Source organism: Rattus norvegicus, chromosome 4 (assembly GCF_036323735.1).
Source record: "Rattus norvegicus strain BN/NHsdMcwi chromosome 4, GRCr8, whole genome shotgun sequence".
NCBI classification, from domain to species: domain Eukaryota; kingdom Metazoa; phylum Chordata; class Mammalia; order Rodentia; family Muridae; genus Rattus; species Rattus norvegicus.
In genome coordinates this window covers 60,317,783-60,336,519 of record NC_086022.1, presented here as the reverse complement: position 1 = coordinate 60,336,519, position 18,737 = coordinate 60,317,783, and the positions used below count along the sequence as shown (strand labels likewise).

The 18,737-nt window shown below is 45.1% G+C and overlaps 2 protein-coding genes across 2 annotated transcripts in view; one reads left to right on the top strand and one right to left on the bottom strand.

Annotated features, from left to right (window-relative positions):
• The window catches only part of Copg2 (COPI coat complex subunit gamma 2), a 135,499-nt gene extending 132,434 nt beyond the window's left edge, over nt 1-3,065 (top strand). Inside the window, exons 21-24 of the mRNA NM_001106929.2 lie at nt 875-972; nt 1,571-1,709; nt 1,986-2,084; nt 2,496-3,065. Coding sequence (NP_001100399.1) covers nt 875-972; nt 1,571-1,709; nt 1,986-2,084; nt 2,496-2,626 — 467 coding nt within the window. The 3' untranslated portion in view covers nt 2,627-3,065. The remainder of the gene's footprint in view (nt 1-874; nt 973-1,570; nt 1,710-1,985; nt 2,085-2,495) is intronic.
• Nucleotides 3,066-4,231: 1,166 nt separating this feature from the next.
• Nucleotides 4,232-14,706, bottom strand: Mest (mesoderm specific transcript). The gene is made up of 12 exons (NM_001009617.2): nt 14,426-14,706; nt 11,865-12,019; nt 10,475-10,554; nt 10,025-10,102; nt 9,783-9,919; nt 9,573-9,631; nt 8,314-8,354; nt 7,548-7,618; nt 7,307-7,408; nt 6,120-6,196; nt 5,202-5,265; nt 4,232-4,438 (listed from the first exon to the last, which is right to left on the bottom strand). Exons 1-12 carry the CDS (start codon nt 14,449-14,451, stop codon nt 4,321-4,323), a joined length of 1,008 nt encoding a protein of 335 aa, NP_001009617.1. The 5' UTR covers nt 14,452-14,706; the 3' UTR covers nt 4,232-4,320.
• Nucleotides 14,707-18,737: the final 4,031 nt, after the last annotated feature.

Sequence of the window (18,737 nt, the reverse complement as noted above, 5' to 3'; positions counted from 1 at the left end):
GAATAGGGAAGGGAGAGGGATGGATGGATGGATGCATGGATGGAGGGATGGAATGAATGTTTACAGGTACCTCTTGGTGCCCACACTACCATGCGTTTACCTTTGAGTCTCCTTTCTTCTCTTGCTTATCCCCCACAGTAGCTTCCTAATGTTTTAATTTCTAGTATTGTGTGCATGTGAGCCCTTTCCAGATCCCTGACTAGCCCATAGACACCTTTCCTCCATCCATGCTGGCCAGATTCTCTCCTCCAAACTGTTTGGAACATCAAAATTTTACTTTCCAAAATTCTGTCAGTCTTTTATTACTCATTTCTTATGTCTGTCAGTGCCTATTTGTTTTTCCATTGTGAAACACACTTTATCGACAGTAAAACCTCACTGCACACTGACGGTTGATTTAGAGCAGTTTCTCCTGGTGTTCTATGGGTCCACAATCTAAAGACAGCACAGAGACCACGAACTTGGTCAGTGTTAATCTCATGAACTGTCTGCTTTGCTGTTAGTAGTGTTTGCTTTGTTGTGTATTAAAGCAGTGAGTGGTTCTAAATTTTTCAAAATATTGACTCTTTGACCAGCATGACAAAAAGTTCTACCCTCCTCCTTTTTCCACATCAACACCAAAACAGTGTCAAGTCATCTGTCTCTTCTGTGCACTCTTGTAGTGCACAGTACAAAAATAATTTCAAGCCTTTCTTTGTGAAACTGACTTTTTGACCAACTTGCAAGCTGCTTCAAGAACTACCTTAAACAGGGCATGCACAGATGTTGGCTTGCGAATGTGGAGCACAGTGCTGAGCACAGGCGGTCCTTCCTCAGTAGTGATGGGAGTATGCTTGTCTGTCCACTCATGTGGGTTTGCTGCTCCTCCCCCCAGTTGCAGGCACCTTTAGCTGTACCATGAAGTTTACAGTCCGGGACTGTGACCCTAATACTGGAGTTCCAGATGAAGATGGATATGATGATGAGTATGTGGTGAGTCTTCCCTGCAACATTAAATGACTTCTTGTCACAAGAGCATGTTTTCTGTAAACAGCTGACAAAACTCATGGGACCTAGACTAATCCTCTGTAAAGCAACCATCATGCCAGAATTTAAATGGAGCACTTTATAACTATAGCAAAAAAATTCACTGCCCCCCCCCAAGGGAATAACTAAGAGATAATTGCATCACTTTTAATGTGACTGAGTTTACTTATAATATAGGTTTTGCTTCGGCAACCTTTCATTTGGTTGATTTTAATATTGGCAAGTCTTGGACTGAAAAGCTTTGACAGAAAGGAGGGTTGGAGTGTCAAGTTTAGAAGGTGCTATCTGTCCTCAGCTCAGAACTCTTAAGTGTGGCAGCCTGACTACCATTGGCACTGAGCCTACACTTAGCTCTTGACAGGTTCTTCTTGCTCCTCTATATTAGGACCTACAGATAGCCTCAGGCTCACGAAGACCACATTAGTGTAGAAGAGATCCAGGCCCTGTGTGGTTTGTAGACATGATCATAAGTGACCAGTGCCTTCTGTCTTCATTGTCAACTCAGAGGACTTTAACTTACTGACTCCTGCTTGTTGCCCACTAGCTGGAAGATCTTGAAGTGACTGTGTCTGACCACATTCAGAAGATACTAAAACCTAACTTTGCTGCTGCCTGGGAAGAGGTGGGAGATGCCTTTGAGAAAGAAGAGACCTTTGCCCTGAGCTCTACAAAAACCCTTGAAGGTAAGAAGAGCTTTGCTGCCAGTGGGCTGCCTGGGATCAGTATGAAACCCAGGAGGCATGCATGCAATTCTGAAAGAATTCCTCTCTGCTGAATATGTTTTAAGGTTCCTGTCTTAATCATCTGACCAAATCAGCCATTTTCTAAGATAGTAGCCTCCCTCCAGTCTACAGCCCTGTGCGCCTGCAGCGCTTAGGACATGGGGGGAGGGGGGGCAGAGGCAGATCCACCCACAGGTTTAACTTTTCTAATCCTTGTTACTTTCAATTTCTCCACAGACGCTGTCAACAACATCATCACGTTTCTCGGCATGCAGCCATGTGAGAGATCAGATAAAGTACCCGAGAATAAGAATTCCCATTCCCTCTATCTAGCAGGTAAGAGACTTCCATCAGGGCCAGGGATAGGCGCTCCTTGCCTGGCTGCTTCTGTCATCTCGTAATGTAACAAGTGGAAAGCGTCAGAATGAGCTGTTGACTTTACAGGCTCTCTGGAGGCTATTCTTTAGGAAGCACATCGGCCTAAAACACTTCACTGTAACGGATGCCACTGCCACCCCACTAACCACTGCCTGAGTGCACCAGGCCAGTGTTATGAATACCTCCATGTACCTGGTTTTTCATATCAACATTGAGAAAGTAGGACTGTTTGTAGGATTAATTTTCTGTAAATCTGTATAAAAGCTGAACTAAAATAATAGAGAGGAGGCATGGGCAAAAGATGATAAATTCCATTAGTCAGAACTTCTTTGAAGTTCTTAATATACTTTTCCTCACTTTGTCTCTCAGGAGTTTACAGAGGTGGCTATGACTTACTGGTGCGGTCCAGGCTGGCCCTAGCAGATGGCGTGACCATGCAGGTGACTGTGAGAAGCAGAGAGAAAACACCTGTGGATGTTATCTTGGCTTCTGTGGGATAAGTTCTTGCTGGGAAGGGTGATGTTGCTGTGCCCTCCCTATTGGTGGTTTTTAGGCTAGTGACACAAACTTCCCAGAATTACACTAAAGATTCATAATGACTTTGAAGAAGCAAATCCAGTGTTTGGCCCTGAGCCAGCAGATCAAACAAATGTCTGTCTTTGCGCATGGACTTTAGTGTTTCTTCCCTCCTCATTGTCTTACTCATTCAGCCTTGGTAGGACAGTGCAGCTTTGAGTGGGCTTGGTAATCAGATTCTACTTACGCTATTCTACAACTGCTTAGCTTCATTATATGCTGTTACTTAATGTGTGAAAACTCTTGGCAACGGTGGAAAAGTTTATCCCAGAAGGGTGGATGGGGAGGGGAAGCCGGAATCCATTTTTGTCACAGTTTGTTTTTATTAATAGAAAATAAACACTCATTCATTCCAGTTTCAAATTGCTATACTTGAAATTTCTAGTTTAAAAAATGAATTTAAAATAATCAATAATGCTGCTTTAACTAAGTTAAAACTGTGGCTTAAAAAAGTATTCAGCACCATTTGCACTTAGGTCTTTCAGAATTTGTTCTTAAAGTATCTGGGAACTTGCCTGTCTAAGTACAAGAGTTATGTGAGAAAGCCTTTCTGAACAGCCAGTGGGATGCTAAGCAGCCATCATAAGAGAGTCAGTGGACACTCGGCTGTCACAATGGTCCCCTCCCCTCCGCTTCAGCCCTGGAAGAGCATGCACCTAAGCTGAGATGCGAGAAGGCAGCCGTTATTTACTCGGCTTGGACTTTCTAAACAACAGTACGTCTCTGGCACAGATGCAATAAGTTCTTAATACCTTGTGGTTTTAGGAAATTCTGTAAATAATTTCAACCTGTTTATTCACAAATTCTATATATAATGAGGTTTTCTTCTTAGCAAGGGCCAACTGTTTGTAAATATATACACGAGTATGCAAATCAGTCTTAGACGCATACTCAGAACACTGTATTTATGCCAATATCTATTTTGGTTCAGTGGGCTGGGGGGAGGGGGGTTTGGAGGGGGTGGGAGCAGTGCTGGGGATTGAACCCCAGGGTTTTAACATGCTAGGCAGGCACACTACCACTGAGCTACTTCCCCAGCCCCAAGCCAATGTCTGTTTTAACAAAAATGTCTATAATTAGAAGCAGCTGATGAAACTAAACATTAAGGTGTGACAAGATATTCCCTCTCATAAGCTGTTTACAGATCTCGAAAGGGAGATAGCAAGCTCCTCTCTCACTCTTTATTCCAGTGTTCCAATTAGGAGGGAGCCAGAAGTTAGTAGTTCCACATGTTTTAATAAAGTCCACAGGAACGGGTTTTTTTGTTGTTATTATGTTTTAGGTTTTTTTGGAGTATTTAACACAAAAAGAATATCTAATTCTGTCTTTCTACATTAATGAAAAGTGTTATTAATCATAATGTCCTAATAACACCAAACAACAGCAGATCTATTTACTCGATCAGCTGTCAGAGGAACGAGAGGATTATCATGTCACCCTTAGAGATGAGGTGAGTTCCAGCTGCCTATTTTCTGTAATTTGTTCACCAATGTGAATAAATTGAATTGTTATGAAAGAATAGTATTTGATGACCAGGACCTCTTTGGGGCATTTCTAAGTGGAATACACACAGATACGAGAATGGGGGAGGTAATACAGGGAAGCTACTCTTTCCAGCTCAGAAGGAGTTGATGAAGCCCATATATGCATTCAAGAAGCCCATGGGATCCTCTAGCTGTGGGTAGTGGCTAATGTGGTCATCCAGAATCGACACTGTGGACCGCGGCAGCGTTTTCCTAGTGGAAGAGAACAGCATGGAGGTGAACTTAAGGCTGGAGGATGAGAGGATGCAAGGCATGGGAAGACCCGCAAATGCCCTACAGACACACCACACTGGAAGGACCAACAAAGTTACTGGGCTCCTACTTGGGAACTATACCTCAGGCAGATAAACTGGCCAGTTCCACTTAAAGTGATTTCAGTTGTTCAGAACCTAACAGACAACATCTTGCAAATACAACACTTCTGTAACAGTCCTTTCAAAACATGACTTTCAGCTCCTTAGAGAAGCATCAACAGGTGGCTCACTCAGCAACTCACTGCCCAAGCAAAGATAAACAAAGAACCTTCCGTAATCTCATGAGGAGATTGTTTAAAATTATAAGCAAGCTATTTTTGCCAGGTTGTATCCACTAGGGCATAGGAAGGTCAGAAACATTCTTATATGACAGATAAGCACCTTCTAAGTAAGTACCCTAAAGGAGTAACAACCAATGAAGAGGCATTTCTCATGGTGAGCTGTTGATAACTGCTCAGTTGAGATGAATGAACTGGCTCAGATTAACAATGGAATGATGACAGCCATGATGGTGAGAACAGGATGTATGAATCCAGAGAAAACATAACCAGATCTCTTCATCTGTCCTCTCCGCAAGAATACGACTCCCTGTCCCTAACTGGTCTGTTTATTTTGTTTCCAATGAGGTCAGATACAGTAGCTAGTGCCAACAGCCCTGTCAGGAGGAAATACTGACAAAAGGAAGACCTCCAAGGACTCACCTGTACAGCTCCAAAAACTCTGGATACGGATTTATAGGATCCAATGGCCCATAGATAAAATGAACTAGGAAAAAGAAAAGGAAGGAATTTCTAACAGCTCACATCTGTTGCTCCTGCTGCTACCCTAAAATTAACCTCCATTCATTAAAAAAAAATGTGGCTAAAAATTTTATGATAGAAATTCTCACTCCTTGTTAGATGAGCTTAAAGAATGTATAGAACAAGTCAGTCTTCTGAATGGAACTGTCTGGTCCCTTCTTGCTCCCCTGTGCCCTGAACCAAAGAAAGAAGCTCATGTTCAAGATCTGCCTCCTACAAATGTAGACAGAACCGTCACTCACTGACGTCTCCTCTACTGTAACTGACCTCTCACATCGGAAGTCCACCACAGTCTGTGGATCACTAACTAGTATGTAGGAGGCACTGTTCTGTGTGTTTCCTTTTTAAATGTGGAAGAGAGGGCACAGCACCGGTGCCTACAGCCTCAAGTAATGAGTGACCTTACTGACCTCCTGTCCCAACAGTTGAACATTTACCATGGCAGGCGATTCCCATACTGCCATGCCAGCTGCATTGTGGTAGGTAGTGCTTCTCCCTTACACCCTCACTCTGGTCCGCCATGCATTTGGAATAGGGGTGTCAGTGAATAGAGTGGCCAGCTAAACGGCCAGGTGAACAGTTTGTGTTTGGGGGTTTTGTTTTGAAGTGTGAGGGGGTAAAGGTAAGAAGTATGTCCTAAATATCATATAGCATATACTTAGGCAAATATAACTGTTTTCTTTGGAAGACTCAGATTCACTTGAGTGCATGTTTTTATTTGCTAAATCTGGCATGAAGATCTTATCTGTTATAATTATGTTAAGTCACTATTCCCCAAATGTTCCTGTCAAAAAGAAAACACTATACACAAATACTCACTGGGGATGGTCACAGAAGCAAGTGCTCCCACCCAGCGTCTTCTAAATTTCTTCCTTTGATTGATGTACTGTAAAAGACTACAACATGGGCAAGTCAGCAAGAGCAAAGCAAGACCTGGTATCAGTACAGTTTCAGAGCCACACAAGTGTCATCCGTCATACAGAAACAGCTATGTTAGCAATGTGAACATAATACTGGCTACTGACATAAGTACATCTATTACACAGGAGTGAGATCTCCAGAAGGACTAATTAAAGTTGGTTAATTTAAAACTTGAGTCTAAAAATCCAGTTTTGATTCCACTACTAACCCACTCTCTGACTCTTAAACACATTTCTTTAAACCTAAGTTCCTCGTTTGAAACTAAGACCAAACTATATAATCTCTGCGTTGATAGCTGCCTCTAAAAATGCATGTAAAGAAGTTTATGGGACAAGGGCTTCACCACTGATGTCATCTGACTCCTTTTCCTGTAGTTGGAAGCTGCCAGCAGCCACTGCAGCCTAGGGGGCATTCTAACTATTCTTTCTCTGCATCCCCAGCACAGTTAAAATGGAGAATAAATTTTTTTAAAGAGGCATGTTTGCTTTTCAGTTTTGCTTATATTAGAATATTAAGGATTTTGTGGGTTAGTAAGGAGGGAAGGGTATTCCTTATACAGACTTCACAGCAAAGCCAGCAGTTAGAGCACGGGAGCTGACAAAAGGCAAAGCCTCAACTGAAGGAGCAGTTAGTTGCATGTATTACCAGACTGCAAGAAAACAGCTACAGTCTCATCTACACCAAAGCCTTTGCTTCTCCAACTCTGTTGCTGTTGTAAAAACAGACAAAAGGAGGAGCTTTGTATTTAAGAGAGACTTCGTTTATCCTTTCAAAACTATGATTAAACATTCTGCAACATTTAATGTTAACCAAAAGCCTGAAGAAGGACATGCCAAAGGCAGAGAGTCATTTTCATGCAGATAAGCCGTAAGAGTTGTAGCTATTGATCCAGGTGCTTTAGGAGCAAGGCTCACCCTATGCTTGACTTCTGGAAAACACTGAGCAGGACTGTTTAAGGTGTCTCCTAATCCCTAGCCAGCCTCTCAAGCTGGAGTAAACCAGCAACGGTGAGAACAAATAATCTCACACCTGCCCCTCCCTCCAAGAGAGGCTCACAGGGGCCTAGAGTGGGGCTCCTGTCTTACCTGTCAATGACCAGGTTCCCGTCATTGTTGCGAATCCCAGCCCACATGTCCCACAGCTCACTCTCAGTGGGTCGAGTATATGGTCCAAAGACTGGAGTGAGACTGAAAGGAGTAGAAACACAGGAAGGTAAGGCTGTGTGAAGGAGTTCAGGGTGCCAAACTTGTATAAAACCTCCAAGCCCAGGCTAGCTGTGGTCCAGGACTGATCTCAGTGCGTAGTCCGTCTTTGGTGATGACTTACCCTCGAGAGAACACAAAGAAGTTCATGAGCCTGGTGAGGATGGGTGAAAGCACACCTCCGTCTTTGAGGAGCTGCAGGTAAGAAGTGAACGTAAAAATGAAGGATGCAGAGGGAGCTCACAGCTCCCCAAGATACAATCTTTTACACCAGAAACTAAAATAGAACTTCTATTTTATTTTCTTCTAAAAAAAAAAGTGGGGCTGGGGACTTAGCTCAGTGGTAGAGCGCTTACCTAGGAAGCGCAAGGCCCTGGGTTCCGTCCCCAGCTCCGAAAAAAAGAACCAAAAAAAAAAAAAGTATAATCCCCTATAACCGATGAAGTCATCAACTTATTTAGGATCTCAACTTATTTAAATGTCATACTTAGACACAGATCTTCATACACTTGTATTTTGCTCAATATGTGTTCATCTCTTATTTCTAAGAAATGTTTGGTTTTATGTAGGAGAGCCTGCTTTATTTGACTGAGGGAAAAAATTAACTTGATTAATGTGAATTCATAATAAAGAAGATTTCAATATACTGGCTCATTACCACACGTATGGTCCTTTAAAAGGTGCCAGTGTTTTTTTTTTTTAGGGGTTTTTTTTCCTTGTTTTTTTTTTTTTTTTTTTTTGTTTTGTTTTGTTTTGTTTTCCCCAGAGCTGGGGACCGAACCCAGGGCCTTGCGCTTGCTAGGCAAGTGCTCTACCACTGAGCTAAATCCCCAACTCCTGTTTTTAGTTTTTTTAATGTCACAAATGTCTAAACCAATGAAGATGCCAACCTTTTGGAGAAGGAGAGGACGATGGGTCTCAGGAAAGATACCTGTGGAAAGAGAGGCTTCTTAGTCCTTTACCAACAACATAAGGTAAAAGCACAGCCATCACCATAAAACTGTGTACGCATTCACTGTTACATCTGGGGCTCTTGCTGTGAAAACACAACTACGAATAAAGACAGCACTGCACAGCAACTTGTACTCAACCCAGGACTGCGTGCACATGTGTAAGCTGGGGCACAACTATACTGCTAATCACTACAAGATGCTCTGTTTAATAGACAATTACAACACGTGGGATTACTTCCTTCATTTTAAAGGTACAAAAACGGAGAGAGTATTTTGTGTGTTCCTCCATAATGCACTAATGCCTAGACTTAAGCTCCCTTCAGGACCTCTCCCCAATGCTCAGAGCACAGTGGTGATCATGAACTCATCTGCAAACACATGTATGTTTCAGTAGGTAGGTTCCTGTAAAAGAAGAATCACTTTTCTTCTCCATTGGCAAAGGGACAGATCCTACTCTTCTCCCAGGCTGCCCCTGAGGCATTCAGGTTGGGGCTTTTGGGCATTTCTAGATTAATGAGCATCATGACGACAGGGAAAAACAAAAATGGTAAGACTCATTCCCAACTGGCACTGCCACCAATTAAGAGTTTATTAATGCAGCTTGCCAGCCAGATCAACAGAATCACATTTGTGACAGCCCCTTTGTTTTTTGTTTTTGTTTTCAGAACAGGGTCCCAGGCCCTGCTGTCCTAGAACTCATTATGTAGACCAGGCTAGCCTTGAACTCAGAGCCACCTTTCTCTGCCTGCCAAGTGTTGGGATAAAAGATGTGCACCGCTACACCTGGCTCTTTAGAAACAACAAAAACGTGTATTTATTGTGCTTATGTATATATGCTCGCCAAGACATATGCAGAGGTCAGAAGACAGCCTGTAGGAGTCAGTTTTCTCCTGCATTGTGGGTTCCAGAATCAAATTCATATCCACAGACTTAGCAACAAGCCCCTTTGGCCATTGAGTCATCCTGCCACCTTGGCTATCCTTTTATTTTCTATATATTTGAAAATATGTAATGTATTCCATAAAAACCATCAACCATGAAAACTACTCATGGCACAGTAAAGGTAAAAGATGCCCTATGCAGTATGGTGTCTGTTTATAATAACAGGTTATTTTTTATATGTTTTTGTGACTTAAAAGGAGGGTGGCTTTTCGAGACTACACCCCACTTTCCACCTACCACCAAAGCAATTTTACCTCCATTCGACAGACAGAGACTCTTTATGGTGAGACGGCCAGAACGATTCTGCTTGTACCTGGAGCAGGGCAAGAAGAAACACACATTTCTAAGCCCCTTGCAGGGGCTGAAGACAACCCCTCAAGGTCTAATGATCCCAGAACAATTGAGTTTCCCATCATCTTAAGCTGTGACATCTGTACAGAGGACAGAAGTCTGTTCTCACTAACCTGTACAGCAGCTCCTGAGCAACAATATCCCCATAGTCGTGAGACAGTAGGTTGATTCTGCGGTTCTGGAGCCCCAGGTGCCGCAGAAGGGACTCTACGATGCTGGCCTGCTCAAATATGGAATACTGATGTGGTCTCTGAGGAAAGGAAAGCCAGAGACAACATGACGTCAACAGTGCCTGCCAGAGCCTGCATTTGTACCCACCCACCCCCATCACTGACCCCACCCAGCTACTGCTTACCGGCTTGTCACTGAAGCCAAAGCCTAAGAAATCCAGGGCAATCACTCGATGGAACCTCAGGGTCAGCCCTTCCCAGATCTGTAAGCAAGCAAGCATGGTATGCATTCTGCTCCCACCGCCCACCCCAACAGCACACAGGCCTACATGCCAGCCTGGATAAGGTAGAAATCTGAGGCCACCTCAGGCCTAGTAAGCCTCTTGGGAAATGTGTGGCTCCTCACATTTACTATATGGAGAGCGTTACTCCAGCCTTTAATTTGGCACCACTCTTTTCTAGACAGTTAGCATTTTACTCCCCTTACAGTACATAAAAAGCAATGCTACATTTAATGAGATTTCCATCAAGCAGTTCAAATCTGCAAGAGAATTCTAGGGCTAGCCTTTAAAAAACCCCAAAATCTTGAGTTTGAGTATTTTTTGGAACATAGCAGGACCTAGAAATGTCATTACCTTGTACCAGTCATAGCTGGATGTCGGAAAGCCATGTAAAAGCACAACTATCTCAGGGCTTCCCACCACGCCGACAGAATCTAGAAGGAGGAGAATGAGAAATCAGGCCGCCTTGACAACACCAAAATCTAATTCAGTACAAAGGATAAGACTACATTAATTATGTCACAAGGCCGCATTAGAATGCAGGCGGGCAGTGCTTTAGGAGCTTGCTCTTAACCTGTGTTCTTACATTGTAATGGCATACTTTACATGAAACCCCTTAAACAGTTTGCTCATTATCACTTGGATTTTTTTAGAGAGACATTCCCATATTTTAGCTGATATTAATATTGAAACAAATTATTTTAAATGAAAAAGCAAAACCAGTCAAAACAATCATAACAAGCTAAAACTTCTTTGTACCTCATCAAAACTTATCACATCTAAGATCTGGCAGTTCCCAGTGGATCTCCTGAGCTTATACTGTTTGTCTAGTAATAGCAGAAGACATGCAACTCAAAAAACCAAACTATTAGTAAATTCTATCAGTTACAGAAATGGGCTAATAAAATGGGAACTTTTTCCATATGTGACATATTACAGATTATTCAAACCACAAAATACCTTGCCAATGGTACTGGGTTTAAATTAATACTGCTAGTGCCATATCACTTTGGAGTAAGTTTTCAAAAATTTAATTAAAAGCAATTAAAGTACCATGTACTGGATTTAGCCTGAAGAATCTATTCAAATAAGATGTAACACTGAATATTAAGTCTAGGAAAGAACCAACAAGCCAACATAAAAAAAGCTGCATACTTACTCGCCTGGCTATAACAAATGAGAGGAGGTCAGGAGCAATAATGAAAAACGGTTTACGAAAAACAAACATTTTTCGTTATTGCTCTTGACCCCCGCCCAAAAGAAGTCTTTTCCAATGTGTTTCTCGGTCTCTTCACCTATAAAATGAGGTTAATGGCACCTATCTCCAAATGCTGTGGTAAGGATTAAGTGAGCAATGCAGACGATGAAAGTTCAAGCATAACTCAATGTCCCGAGTGTGGTAATTAAGCAGCAGTCATCACAGTTCTCAGCAATCAGTCTTATCAGGTTTAGATACATGCAACAAATCATGGAAACTAGTAAAATGACTTCGGAAGAGGGGTGGGGCGGGGGAACAAAGGTGTGGACAGATATCTAAATACCATACATCTTACCTGGCACTAGGGGCTCTCAAAAGAAAAAAGTAATTTCTCAAATACAAATGGGGCTGAAAGAAATTATCATCAGGTACAATTCTACCCCCACCTTCACTCTGGAGCAACAGACCAAGGAACACAAAATAAGTACCTCAACTGAAACCTACGTGACCCGTGTCCGTGGGATCCTTCAACAGCCCAGTTCTCACCTTGGTAGAAGATGCGTAGTCCCTTGTAGGTGAAAAACTTGCCAGAAGTCTTCCATGAGTGCAGAGCAGGGGAGAGCTGAGGGGGTGGGATGTGCAGGTACGCAGCCAGCAAGGGCACAGCCAGGAGCCCTACTTGGACCCACCACTCCCTCATCCTGTGGAAAAAGCAGCCAAGGTAACATTGAATACCTCCAAAAATCAGAATGGAACATGGATGGGAAACCTGGGTACTATGAGGTTTGACCCCACCCACCTCATCCCTCCTCCCCTCCCCTCCCCTCCCCACCCCACCCCAGGTGGCAGTGGCATAAATTTTACCAAGAATGTGATAAACACCACTATCCTTTGGCATTTGGCAGTCACTGTACTCGCTCACCACCATTTCTTCCAAGTATATATGTAACTTACTACATGGCCTTAGGCAGAGAACTGCTCCTGGGTTTTAACACATCCTCTCTGGTCAGGTGAATCCCCATTTGGCACCACTATCTGCATTTGGGCCAAGAAACTGATGGGGGAGAGACTGGGAGCATTCCAGTAAGGCATTCCAGTAAGCAGCTTTGCCCTGACCCTGAATATCTAATCTCTGAGAAGTCTGGGCAACAGATTATATCTGTGCGTTCTTAACAGACTCTTTTTTTTTTTTTTTTTTTTTTTTTGGTTCTTTTTTCCGGAGCTGGGGAACGAACCCAGGGCCTTGCGCTTCCTAGGTAAGCGCTCTACCACTGAGCTAAATCCCCAGCCCCCAGACTCTTGAGGTGGGTCCCTTTTATTTAATTAAGACCCCACCCCCACACCTAGCTCTCAAAAGACTTTTTTGTCTGGGGGGGGGGGGTGCACAGATTTGTGTCCTCAGGTTGCCATGCCTGGATTTCAGAGACCCAGATCAATTATCCTCCTGAAGGCGAGAAATAAGGCAGGATTAGAAACCGTTTTCTTTATCTGTGACTTGCCATGGTCACCAAGGAAAGGGGTCTCTAAATATATTGGGATAGTGCCTAAACTAAAGCTACAGACATCAGGAAGAGAGCTACAAATAAATTAATTCTAGAACCCTGGAGGAAGCGTTTCGTTGGCTCGCTGTCTTTGTACCTGAGTACACCCTATATACAACATATTACCTGAAATCTCACAAAATTGACTGGTTTGAGGCGGGGGGCCTCTCTATAAGTAAACCTGAAATGGTGGGTAAGACCCGACACGCCCTGAGGAACCGCGGCTGCCTGCCTGAATTTTAGACAGTGCTTAGATACTTTTTTCCTACCTCCAAAGTCCTGTCTAATAAAGTCACAATGATTCTGTTCTACCTTGCGAGGCTATACTAGAATGACTGGAACAGTGCCAAAACGGGATGGTTTTATCTCAGTCTGATATCTGCTAACGGGTTTTACGGCTGAACCTCCTTGAAAAGCAAATAAAAGCGTTAGGTTGGGGGGGGGGTGTCTTTTGTTGTTACTGTTCATTTCCTCAGAACCCGTTTGGTTCTGTTACCTGTTCATACATTTTCACGTAGCCTCTTTGGCATCCTTGCTAGACTCACTGAATCCGCAGTGACTCAGCAGAACGCCAGGGAGGGGCGCCTACCGCAGAGCGAACAGGGGCTTCCCGTGCGCAGGGAAACAGAGGTGCCACACCCACGCTCTCCAGACCATACCTTAGTGCACCTCCTCCATTCAGGAAGGGGGGGCAACCCCCCCAGCCATTCTCAGCTTTAGTTACCTTGGTAAAAAATACCCCCAACATTTTGAGTTTTTTTTTAGTAGTCAAGCAAACTAGCAATCGGACGAAAAGGTTTAAACAAGTATTTTTAGTCCAATTCCCATTATTTAATGGTACCATGATTTAGAGCAAAATTTCAACGTACTCCCATAACAAACTTTACGTGCCTTGATTTCTGATTGCTTTAAATGATGTAAAAAAAATGTTTATCTAATACCGCCAAACCAGCCCACCTGATTCATTCTTAGTGAGAACTCTGCTGTGCACACACAAACCGAAGCAAACAATTCTCTTAATATTTTAAGAGCCTGGACGCGTGCCGGTGTCCCCCGGGGTTTCCATTTCTGGCTCCCAAACAACACCTAAAGCCGTGGCCACACAGCGCGGCAAGATCCAGTCACACCTATGCAGTAACCACACCACTGTGAGGCCAGAACCAGGAAATCTTAAGTCGCTCTGCGGCAATCTCGGCTGCTGGATTCCTAAATCACATGCCATGGTCTAGAAATCCTAAATCACGCCACAACAATGACCAGCTCTGAAAATCCTACAAGACACCCAGGCGTTACCAAGGTTCGCGATTCCTAAGTTGCTTCATTACCACCTTGTAAATCATACCACAGCAAAGACCCAGACAAAAAAGACTAATTCTCACCATGGTAATGCAACGATTCTAAAATTCTTAAGTCTCACATGACTAAAGCCTGGTTCTAAAAATCATCAGTGAAGGCGATTCCAAGTTAGGGCTGTGCAGCCACCTTTGGGTGAGAATTTTTGCCACCCGCATCTCCGGGGTGCGGGCTGGCCACACCCCCTCTCTGGGCACGACTGGCAGCACCCACCTGCGCAAGCGATCTCGGCGCACCATGGCCGCATTATCCCATGCCGCCCGCCGCAGGATTGCGGATCACAGGGCGCGCCGAGGCGCCTACAGCGGTACAGGATCGGGGATGGCCTCGGCGCAGCCCACGGTCCGCAGGGCGGCCCGCGGCAGCGACAAAAGAGGCAGCAAGCGGCAACTCGGGCGAGCCTGCAGCACTACGCCGGGTGGCGAGGTGCGGCTGCCGCAGAGGAAGGCTGCTGCGCCTGTGAGGATGCACCGGGATGTGCTGGTGGCCGAGGCAGAGAGGAGCGAGCGGGCACCGACTTTTAAGGCCCACAGAGCCCCGCCTCTGGCCCGCCCACCGTGCTGCAGCGCCCCTCCTTCTCGCTCCCGCCGCAGAGCCCCTCCCCACAGCTGCAGAGAAGGGGGGCCTCTCCCGTGGGCGCCCCCAGGGGTATCGACCCCGCTACCCCCTCTTTCCTTACAGATCTCTAAACCTGAACCCCAGATTCTGCTAAAGAAAGCTTTCCCATGTGTTAATGCTTCGGGCAAGGATGAGAATGTGTGAGATATCCCTCCCCAACCCATCCCTTGGACCACGCACAGGTCTCCTGCCCCCCGGAAGGCATAAATCACCCCAGGGCTAGGGTGCTTATTGCGGCTCCCACTTCTTTTCTACCTCCTACAGGGGTTCTGAGCCCGAAAATGTGGGTCACCAATGCGCGCGCGGCAACCCCAAGCCCTTAACCCCTGATAACAAAGAAGGAAAGGCACACTAAATGTTTAGGGAATGGACAGATTCTGTGGTATCTGTGGCCAAGTGGACACATTCATGGATGGGCTGTGATCGCATAGAATGAGCCAATGTCCCCACCACGGTAGCACCGGTACACTTCCTTTGCGGCAGCACAACGTGGTCCGCATACCAGAAGCTGCTGCAGCGCCCATCTGGAGCAGCATTGGGGACCGTTCATCGGGGGGGGGGGGGGGGGGGCACAAGCTTCTCTATTTATGTGCCACACAATCACAGTGCAAACACTCTAGAGGTGCGGACAAAACTGGAGATTTTTTAAAACTCCAAACCCCTTAAAAGTCATTTTTCAAGCCTTTGCAAAGTGCGGAGCATCGTGATGCCTATGTGAGGTTTGGAGCTGTACCCTGAAATTCTAGCAGCTTAAGCGAGAGCTAGCTAAGGACGCTGCGAACGCAGGCCGGCCCAATGGGGGCGCTGCAGGCCTCTCTTCGGCACCCGATTTGCCGCAGCTTTGGCTTTGCAACATCCAAGCCCAGCTATGCAGTCGAGCAAGATTCGGCCAGAGGACCGCAGTGGGTCAGCGGAATCCACAGGGATCTAAGCTGTGGGCATCTACCCACGTTCCCGGAGTTCGGGACCACCCAGCTGACACTGAAAATGCCAGCACCTAAGAAAGGGTCATCAGAACGCATAACACGGTCCAGGGTACACTTCTTCGTGGATGGCAGGAAAACAAATGATTGTGCAGAGCCTCCGCAGGGCGATACACAGGACTATGAAGTGAATGAGTGATCGGAGGGTGGCACTTTTTACATTTTCTTTTTGATTTCAGAATATTTTCTAACATGTCGGGCCTTTCTTTCCCAGCCTTAGACCCTCAAAGCCTTGTCTCATTCACCTTTTGTATCCCAGATCCCGCCATGGGGTGGGCAACAAAGCAGGCCCCTAACAAATACCGCATGAATAAGTTCAAGAATTTGAGGGTGCACAGGGGAGGAAGTAATTAAGGGGAGGGAAGAAGGGGTTGTCTTGAGTGATGAATAGACATTTACCAGAGACAAAGAACATTCCAGCCTGAGGGGACGGCTTTCGCAAAGCACCGGGGGCTCTGCACCGTAACCTTTGGTTTTTTTATTTATTAAAAAAAAAAAAAAGTGTTTCCTTTGGGCGCCAGCACAGACTGGGGGCCTGGGGGCCTGGGGGCGGAGGGGAGGGGTGGAAGGCAGACCAGAAAGAGTAGTTTATCAGAAGGAATGTGGAATTCGTTCTAAATGAGAAGCTGCGGATGTTTAAATCCTGTAAGACCACAATTAAAATTAGCCCCTTTACAAGTAGAGGATTACCTACCTATATTAACTAACCACTGAACCTTTTGAAAACTGAATTACTTAGCAAAATTTGAACTGGTATTTTCTACAGAGTAAAGCCATTCCGATTTTAACAACTGCCCGTGCTGAAAGTCTATGCATTATATATTTTCATATTCGCTGTCAAAGGAACCTTTGCGCCTTGCAAACAATTCCACTTTCATTCTCACCAGGCCGAAACACCAGCATGTAAGATGAAGGCAATTTTCTAATTAATGGATTGAGTGCCCCACAATGGATCTCATTCTGAAGGCCGGGGGGGGGGGGGGGGGGGAACAGCCTAACCACAAGGAACAAGAGGGTCGGGGGAGAGGGTAGGGCACGTTTAAGCCCGGAGGGGAGGAAAGTCGGTGAAAGTTCTGAATCACAAAAGCAATTTCAGTCCAGGCCCAGGGGAATCCTTCCCGCTCGAGGTGACTAGGAATAACTTGGGTGGTAAAGAGCGGGATGTGGTTGAAATGGCGTGCAACGCGGAACTGGTTAGGGAGAGAGAGCTGGTGGGTAGCAGCTCGGACACAAAGGCTGAACCGCAGGAACGCGCGTGCTGCTGTGGAGCGGATCAGCGAAGGATGGGAGAAAGGCTTTAAAGTCCAAAAGATTAGGGAGTCTTGTAACCAGGACTGACAGATTTCTAGAGGGAGCTTCCTCCAAAGCAAGGAGAATCTGCCCTACATTCTAAAATCCCTTGGAGCACCTGAGAAAGCATGAAACTTGATGAATGAAGTCAGCTCCCGAGCTTGCTGCGGGGACCCTCACTTTAGCAGACATTTAGAATCCTCAGCGGGCGTGTTTCAGCGGGCGTGTTCCCTCGGCCAGCCGCACATCAGACATTGCCTTCGCATTCTCCTCTAACGTGCTTCACTTCAGAACAGCACCTCAGATTTGTGCGAAAATCACCAGTGTAGAAACTTCTCCATTTACCGAATCACAGCATAAAGCAGGAGGAGACCAGTCCGGCTTCTACCGTAGGTTCAATCGTCATTTTTTTTTCTAACCCATTTTGAGCACTGTAACAGGTTGGACAAATCCAAGGTAGTGCCACTTTCTAAAGCCAGAGTTATAGATTTTAACAAACTACTAAAGAGCAGAATGGGACAAACTCATTTGACCCAATAACACTGTGTTAAAGAGATTTAGAGCTTTACTTAATTTAAAAAAAAAAGTTTCACTGGTTCTGTGGAAGAAGGGTTTGGTGTTTTTTATTTTAAACTGCTGTATGTCTACAGCTACACAAATATACTTGGAATAACCTAATCTGTGCTATTTTCCTCCTCCAAACATCAGGGAGAGTATTTTATTCTGCTCCACAGAGTTGATATTAAGAAACATTTAGACATGCAGGAATGTATTTAGGGTAAAACTAAAAAGCTCTGTAAGTCATGTGATTCAACTGGCAAAGCAACTGGCATAGTTAAAGTTACTACTACTACTACTACTACTACTACTCTCACACACACACACACACACACACACACACACACACACCAAGCGGGCCCCATATTCACAGAAACTGGCTAGGTGAGAATTCCCATTGATCCCCAAGAAACACCAGCAGCTCAGGGTACCTTGTGCTAATGTGGGAGAAGCCAGGAGCTGAACACCCATGCGCCTGGAGTTCTTTGTACCGCCCCACACTACCTCGCTGTTTGAAATAACTGGGCATGTTTAGTCTAAAGAAAAGGAGCCTTGTGGAGTATGTGGAAGGAGGAAATGTGTTCGCAGTCTTCAAATATTTGTGGAAGCCGTGTTAGACATTTTATTCCATATGGCTCCAAGGAGCGCAAACGGCACAGAAACAAAAATCCATTCAGCATAAAGAATTTTCCAACCCTGCTAAGAAGGGTTGAGTGGCTCGTGACAAGGTCCCCCATCACTAGGGACCCAATAAGCTGGCAGTCCTGGTCTTTAGCTCAATGAATGGCCTTTCAGGACTTTTACCGTTCAGTGAAGGTGCAGAGAGGTGCTGACTTGGCCAAAGTAATCCGTCTGCCCAGGAAACAAATCTACCACCCAGTCTTGCCCAGTGTCACGATCCTCACCCAGGGCCTGTACAACAGGCTGCTTCCTACCTGAGGCAAAACTGCAGGAGCATCAATAAACTCACAGCAACTCTCTCTCCCCTGACTCGCGCTCTCTCTCTCTCCCTCTCCCTCTCCCTCTCCCTCTCCCTCCCGGACTCCTTCCCTCCAACAAACATCTCTAATATATTC

Bases quoted from the DNA above. Each gene is read 5' to 3' on its own strand.
- Mest (NM_001009617.2), bottom strand. From the start codon at position 14,451: ATGGTGCGCCGAGATCGCTTGCGCAG. The intron at 12,020-14,425 runs GTGGGTGCTGCC...CTTTTTCCACAG, and splicing joins CGCCGAGATCGCTTGCGCAG to GATGAGGGAGTGGTGGGTCC. The intron at 6,197-7,306 runs GTAAGACAGGAG...CCCATGTTGTAG, and splicing joins GGGAACCTGGTCATTGACAG to TCTTTTACAGTACATCAATC.